The following is an 8229-nucleotide window of genomic DNA, read 5'->3' as shown; positions in this document are numbered from 1 at the left end:
CCCCCCCCCCCAGTGTGAGGCTTGCCAGAGCAGCTGAGGGCTGGCAACACTAGTTAATGTAATCTGCCCTGACAGTCTGTCTGAGGAAGACATTTTTAGTTGGAGCTGAGGTCATCTCTGAATGACACCAAGAATATTCCAAACGCAGCTAAGATCCACACCATATTTTATAAGCCTTATGTGTGTAATAGTATCATGTTTTGTGTGTGTGTGTGTGTGTCAGGGATGTGGGGCTTCCACGATAGAGACCTGATGCTGAGGAAGTCTCTGTACACCATGATGAAGAGCGGAGCGGAGAGAGATGCCCTGAAGAGGAGGTGGAGGTGGCAGCAGACCCAGCAGAACAAGGAGGTTGGGAAAGCTTTGATTCATTGCACGCCACGTTTCACGAGCGACACTTCGATAAGAGAGCGTGAACAGACGAGCCGCTCCAAGCCTCAGCTTTTAAGAGCCGATTGAACCGTCTTTTGCTAAGCTGCACTTTTAGGTTCTTGCTGCAAGGAACGTTGTCACTCCAGTACTGTTGTGGCGCAGCTAATGCTGTCAAATCCTCCCTCCTGCGTCTCCTGATGTCCTGATGTTGGATTAAAGTATTTTCAAATCTATTAGGAAAAGTGTGTCACCAAAGATAGCTCGGGCAGAGAAATAGTCCAGATGCTCATGTTTTAAAAATGCCCAAGGCGTCTCGTTGGCCCAGTGATCTAAGATGTATCCCATAAAACTCAGTGTTCTGGTCTGAGTGTTGCATACTTTCTCAAATTATCAACAGGAAGATATATGTGCCCATACTCCATTCTTTTAATCAAATGTACAAATAGAAACGTCAGTGTGCGAATGCAAAAAGCTCCAAATAACTGATGGGATACAAAATAGCAAAAATATCCAAACACTTGTGATTATTTAAGTTAATGTGCTGAAATCTGGGGCAATAATTACAAAACTACACTACAGGTATTAACAATACTACAAAAAAGAGCTATAAGAATAATCCATAAGGTGGGATATTTAGAAAGCACTAATTCAATATTTGTAAAATCTGAATTATTAAAGTTAATTGACATAGTGAAACTACAGACAGCTCTTAATTCTTTACAAAGCCAAAAATGAACAATTACCGGAAAACATTCAAAACCTGTTTGACTAAGCAGCAAATGTATAAGTTACAGAGGGAATCACAGTTTGAAATATGCACATTCAGAACTATTAGAAAAAACTTTTGTGTATCAGTAAGTGGGGTCAAACTGTGGAATAATTTAAATATTGAACTTAGACAATGTCCAAACATAAAACTGTTCAAATTATTATATACTGTATTTTTCAGACTATAAGGCACACCGGGTTTTAAGGTACAATAAGCTAAACGAAACAGATAAGTAAAACTTTATTCAACTCATTCACAATAACCGCATAAAATCGGTTTGAGGTCAGTAAACACAACCAGAGTTAATACATAAGGTGCACATGATTGTAAGAACAAAAAAAGGTTAAATCATGTCATCTGGACCAATTTCTCCCTCAAAGATACTGGTCCAGATGACATGATTTAACCTTTTTTTGTTGTTATCTACCAGGATGATTGAGCTTACAGCCTTTTTTTTACCTGATTATAAGGCTTGCTGTCGATTTTCAAGAATATTAAAGGATTTTAAGTGCGCCTTATAGTCCGAAAAATACGGTAAACATATGACTATTGCTGGATATAATATATCATATTATTATTCAATTATTGTTGGTGGGGGGTTTTTAATGCTACTTTTGTTTTTTGGTGAAGTTAAAAGAAATAATAATTGTTCATCTACTGTAGCTAAATTAAATAGATAATATATTGATGGGTTCACTATTAAATAAGGGTTTAGTTGTTATATGTATGGATTATACATGTACTAAATGTAAGATTATGTTTATATAAAAGTTTATACTTCTACCCACTCCCTTGAATTCAATTCGATAAAAATAAAAATAAAAACTTTATTAATCCCCAAGAGAAATTATTTGTTGTTGCAACTCTAAATTCTAGAATTTGTAAAACAAAAAGTTTTGACATTGTGCTTCATGCTGTATTTTTTATTTTTTTACATATTCAAAAAAATTAAACCTAAAAACTAAATAGATTAGCTTGTGAGTGGGCCACAGTTTAAACTTGTGGAGTGTGTTTTTGTGCAGTCGGGGCTGGTCTACACCGAGGAAGAGTGGGGGAGAGAGTGGAACGAGCTGCTGAAGTTGGCCTCCAGCGAGCCTCGAACTCATCTCAGCAAAACTGGGAACGCCAGCGGAGGGTAGGACCATCATCTCACAAACAAGCGCACAGCGAACCACCAAGACCCCTTCCTTACTGCATGCTCTAGTTCTCTGTTCCTGCTCACACGTGTCTTTTTGTGCGAAGTGAACAAAATGAAACTACTCCCTCTACTGGCTGCCACTTAAACTATTTGTTTCTCCTCAAGAAACCCCCCAATCCCACGAGCTGCGTGTCACTTTTAGCTGCAGCACGTTGCATAAATAAAGTGTGGCTTTTTGTCATGCAGCAGTGGAAGACTGGAAACTAGCTTTGGTTTCGTTCACCTACGCAGAAAAACCCTGTGGTCTGTCACAGTTTCCATCATCGCTGAAATAAACAGACGTGTGGTCTCACGTGCTGTAAATGTTAACTGGGAGAGCAAAACCATCCGTGATTACAAAAGAAAGCTTTCTGCTAAGATTGAAGTGTAACAATTGTAGCAAAATGATCAAATAAATTAATTAATTAAAGAAAGAAATGGACACGTACAAGTTTTCAAAGAATTTGGCTTCATATTAAAGACAAAAAAAAAACATGTCATAAAACTCTAAACAAGTTAAATCTGGTCCTCTGGACATTCAAAAAAACAAAACAAAGCAAATCAACAAAAAAATGTAGAAACGTTTCGTCTCTCATCCGAGAGACTTCCTCAGTCTGAGGAGCTGTATTCAGCTCAGTCTCTTAAATAGCACCGTCTCAGGGTGGATCAACCAGTTTTGCTGCTGACAACCAAAACCAGCTGATCACATCTACATTTTTTTGTTGATTTGCTTTGTTTTGTTTTTTTGAATGTCCAGAGGACCAGATTTAACTTGTTTAGATTTTTCTACCTGGATTATTGAGCATGCATCAGGACATGTCATAAAACATTTCAGTAAAATGTCTGGAAATCAGAACATAATAAGACATCTTTAAGTAGCCTTTTAATGCAATCTGAGACATTAATGTTGGCCAATAAAATAAACATTACACTCTGCGCTACAGTTTGCTGGAGGTGGTAATTCCTCGGCAACAACAACACGATTGTTTCGTAATGATTATCACTGCAGTGCAAAGGCCTCCATCACTGGAAATGTCCCTTTCAAGGGTGAAATTTACTCATTTATTCGGGGGGGTGGGGGTGGGGGGTCACCTCTCATTGAGTTTCACAGTAATAAAGTAATAAGGTTAGGGTTGTTTGATGGTGCTAGTGTGAGATGAGCCTCTGAATGGGCTGAGTGGGATTCACATATTAAGAGGCTCTTTATTAGAAGCAGCCCGGCTGTTTGTGAGGCTGACAACTTAATTGTTGCACATTTTCCAACTCCCTCATGGTTGAGAGCTACACCTTTAGTTGTTTTTTTTTTTCATTCAGGAACTCGTACAAGAAAATGGACAGTGTCTTACCTTCAGGGCCTTCACAGGAAAAAAAAATATTCAAAAGTCTGGTTACACAGGCAAAACAGGCTTAGGATTATTTTTGGAGTTTTGCTATAGCTTGGATTTGTGTGTGTTTTCACAGGGTGGATAACTCCGAGGATCCGGTCTACGAGAGTTTAGAGGAGTTCCATGTGTTTGTGTTGGCCCACGTGCTGCGCAGGCCAATTGTAGTGGTGGCTGACACGATGCTCAGAGACTCAGGAGGAGAAGGTACCTAAACTGCATTTTGATTGAATTTGACATGATGAACCTGACTGTTCTACTATGTGGAATGTTTATTAATAATAAATATCTTACCTGTTAAAGATAGCTCTCAGTTTGAAGAAATAGGCTGTGTTTGAAATCTTCCCTCACTCACTACATCTTAGGCTACGTTCACACTGCAGGCCCGGTGTGTGTGCATGCATGCGTGTGTGTGTGTAGTTGTTCACATTATAATTTAAATGACTCTCATCAGACTCCAGTGTGAATGCTGTATGGCCCTGAAGCGGCTCACATCCACAGAAGAAGCTGTGACTAGGCCTGTCACGATAACAAATTTTGCTGGGCGATCAATTGTCTCAGACATTATTGCGATAAACGATAATATTGTTTGACAATAATTAGTAATAATTGTCAAATTTAAGAAGAAATGTTGGTAAATTTTTGTGTGTAGTACCTTTTCTTGACCACTGGATGGCAGTATAAGACCATTTGAACTGAAGGATGGATAGTGAGGGAGCCAGCAGCGTGTCTCTTTAAGAAAAATGCGAGGGAGGCCCCTTGACGTGACATGGGCTGTCTCTCTTTCCTGTTTATCAGTTCTCAAAATGGCAAACACTCTGTGTGGTTTGAGCTCTTTAGCATAGCATTTGTCACACAAAGCTTTTAATAAAAATCAGTAAACAAGTTCTCAGCTTCTTTTTGCAGAGAAAAACAACTTTTTACACAAAAGCACGGGTTTCAACCGTGAATTTGGAGCTTCGACAAGACAGAGGTTTTTTCCCGAGATCGGCCTGTTAGCTTAGCTCGTAGCTTAGCTTCTAAACTTAGCTGCTTTTAATGTAAAAATGGATTTTAAAGTGAAAAGAGAAAGGGAGGGGTCAGTGAAGAGCACCAGAGTTGAGCCAGTGTCTTCAGTAGAAAAAGAGAGGCATGAAGAAACGATAAAGCCGATAAATAAAAATGAGGTTGATAATTTTCATTTATCGTGCGATTAAATGATTTATTGTTTATCGCGACAGACCTAGATGTGACGTCACACGCGGTGTTTACAGCAGTAAATATGGATGCTACACATGTTAGCATGTGTGTATCAAGTCTGAAGTTGTGCAATCAGAACCAATTAAATTAATATCTGACATGAAACCAAATCAGACACATTTGCCCACAGTGGGAACGTAGTCCTAGATTCTACCCCAAACCAGTACATCTTGGCTTGTTCACTTCAGTGTTGAGTGTCCTAACTCTTTCCATGATGCAGGGTGATGTAGCTTGTCAAAAATGTATGGAAAATTTATAAAAACGGAAAAAATACATGAACAGTAAATGAAAATACTGTTGTACGTTGCCATCCATTAACCACTGACCATTTGTATGTATTCTGATGGGTTATGTTTAGTATTTTAGTTAATATGCCTTGTCAAATATAAAAAGTTACAATTCAGATAGTTCTTACAATATGGGCATACAGACTAAGTCTAAGTCAAAGAAATCAGCAGCTATTGATGGTGTATCAGCAATATGAATGGGATAATTGTAGATTATGTTCACCATTACACTTCATGAGCTAAATTCAAAGATCCATGGGTGGAGATTAGACTGAAACAAACAAAAAAAAAAATCAAAGAGAGATTTGGTTCCTGACTCAAGTCTCCCACAGAATTGGAGCGAAAACCCAAGTGACACCATGTTTTATCTCAATGCCAGCATTTGCTCCCATCCCATTTGGAGGGCTCTACCTGCCCCTGGAAGTGCCTCCGAGCCGCTGCCACTGCTCCCCTCTGGTCCTGGCCTACGATCAGGCCCACTTCTCTGCGCTGGTGTCCATGGAGCAGAGAGATCAGCAGCGAGAGCAAGGTAAGCAGAGGCCGATGGCACCTACAGGTTGAACTCATTCGTATACACCTTCCAGACTCAAAATGGCAACTTTTACTGTTAGTCTAGTGGGAGGAGGAGTGCAGGTAAGAGGTCTGCCTGCCCTGCATTAGGTGAATTATTTAGAACAGCAGTCTAATTACACGTGATTCATTTTTAAAGCAGGCATCAAGCAGGGAGTGGACAACATGAAGGAACTGACTTAAGAGTTGCTAAAACTTTTCAACCTTTCAAACCTGCTGCACATTTCTCATCTAATGCCCGTGTCGTGTGTTTGTCTGTGATATGGAGCTCTGCAGAGCTTAGTGACTGCGTTGAGTTGTGGCAGGGGAAGTCCAGATTTTCCGTTGCGCAGGGCGATTCTTGTTTTTGTTTTGTTTTGCCCGTTCCGATGCCAGCGCTCCCACTCCGGATGCATTGCTTATTCTCGAGGTCAGAGCATTCCCGACACGACGTTCCTTTAACTGAGTAATAGAGTGGATCTCCTTGACAACCAGCCTCAGCAGTCACGGCACTCTTTCTACGTCTGACTCTGTGGGAGGAACTCGCCTGTCACTTGCGTGGGCAGCCAGCCAAATCTGTCTGTGTTTGTTTTTCTCACCCTCGAGTGCAGGCACACTTATTTCTTTCTTCCTCCCTGTCTTCCTCTTTCGCCTTTTCTTTCAATCTGCCACATTTGACTGAAAAGTCACTCCTTTAATGCCCCCAGCAGCACATTAAAAGTCCTCCCACCCTACAGTCCTGAGCACTTCATTGAGTGTTTTACTTTGAAGGATGGTGTTTCTCCTCTTGTCCACCAGATGGTGCATATGTCCAGACAACCTGCTCAGTCACAACACTCCTGCATGGCTGTAGTTTTTTTTTTTTTTTACATCCTGGTACACTGTGTCCTCCTGTGATAAGATCAGAAAGTCTGGAGTCTCTCCAGGATGTTATGAAAACAGTTGTACCCTGAACGTGGTGCATTTGTATGCCCTGTGATAACTAATTTAACGCAGCCAAGATACTAATCTGTTTGACTCCCAGTAAACTTTTAATTGTGTCTGTAAAGGCATGTTGTGTTGTTGCATGACGTGATGAGATGTTACTAACAGGGCCTTTTCCAAGATCTTAAATTACAAGAAGCAGATATGAGGTTCATGTTTCTGAACAGATGCCAGGCAGACTTAATCTGTTCACTGCTAATTAGGGCCGAGTAGCCCCAGCCCGTCCCTAAGCCCTCTTCACATCACTGATTATGGGCAGGGTCCTGGGCTGCTGGGGCCCCAGCTACCCAACAATCCCCACAGACAGTCAGGCTACTGTGTGGACGTCTCAGGTGGAGGTAGCTTTTTAGTTTCCTCACAGTCAGCAAAAAAACATCTGAGGGTCTTGTGGCCTTGTGTGTGTTCAGGTGTCAGTCTGGGTTTGAATACAGGCTCTTTCTTTGGCTCCTCTATAAGAAAAGTTCTTCTAGTTCAGCTTAATCAAACTGACAGATCCTGTTTTGGCTCTTTTTACGGGCTGCTGGCATGGCATACTGGGCTACAAAAACACGAAAGGGCTGACTGAAGCTGTGGATGATAGCTTTGAGATCAAAACTTTATTTTACCTCAGTTTTTATTAGGATAACCCAGAAGAGCTGTTAACTAGTTCTAGAGCAACGTACTGAACCAACAGTTCAGGGAGTGTTTTCCCATCCAGCCCACTGCCGCTCCCCTGCTGTGTGATAATGACTTGCTCCTGAGTAGATGCTGCTGGTGGTCTTTTATCTGGTCGTTTGTGTTTTTGTGGTCAAGCAATGTATGAGAGGAATTGACCCTCTGGAAAACTCTTGAGCTATTTTAAGCTCAGGTCTCAAAAACCAAAATACTTCGAGGTTGTCTTTGGCATTAAGTCATTAAACTTGGAACACCCGTCTGAATTCAGAAAAAGACCCAAAGACCACCTACCTACCTAAAGCATGGTGTGACCATAAACTTCTAATCTGAAGACATGTCTTGATATATTCAAAGGACCCAATGTTTACTCACTACTCACAGTAATATTGTTTTAGGACATTTTGTAATATATATAAAAAATAACAAAACTGTATAAACAGTACATCTCAAACTAACTTAACACACAGTTTCTGCTGAGTGTTAGGGTAAATACAGTAGTCCCTCACTACTTTGCAGTTTGTTTTTTGCAGATTCGCTCTATTGCGGTTTTTCAAAGTAAGATTGGACATGACACACAATTGGCTGATTGATGAGCCACATGATTTTTATTTAAATTGAAATTATTTACCACCTGTGGGCAGCCGACAGCTGTAGGATAAGTTTCCTCCTACAGCTGATCGGCTGATCTCCGTGCAGAGTGGAGAAGTGGGTGTGGCCAAGAGTGCAGCAGGAGGCAAGGAGCTGAAATCATGACATTCTGTGCTCTTTTAGAGCGTTTATAGTTTAGAAACATTGTTTAGAATATTGCAAGAGTGT

General features: G+C 40.7%; 1 protein-coding gene across 1 annotated transcript in view; it reads left to right on the top strand.

Annotated features, from left to right (window-relative positions):
- LOC119416478 (OTU domain-containing protein 7A) overlaps positions 1–5979 on the top strand; it is a 15154-nt gene extending 9175 nt beyond the window's left edge. The window contains exons 5-9 of the mRNA XM_037683711.1: positions 224–351; positions 2164–2276; positions 3780–3907; positions 5606–5755; positions 5939–5979. Coding sequence (XP_037539639.1) covers positions 224–351; positions 2164–2276; positions 3780–3907; positions 5606–5755; positions 5939–5979 — 560 coding nt within the window. The remainder of the gene's footprint in view (positions 1–223; positions 352–2163; positions 2277–3779; positions 3908–5605; positions 5756–5938) is intronic.
- The last annotated feature ends 2250 nt before the right edge of the window (positions 5980–8229 follow it).

This window comes from Nematolebias whitei, chromosome 10 (genome assembly GCF_014905685.2).
Source record: "Nematolebias whitei isolate Nwh7 chromosome 10, NemWhi1, whole genome shotgun sequence".
Classification (NCBI taxonomy): domain Eukaryota; kingdom Metazoa; phylum Chordata; class Actinopteri; order Cyprinodontiformes; family Rivulidae; genus Nematolebias; species Nematolebias whitei.
This window is presented reverse-complemented; position numbering and strand designations above follow the sequence as displayed.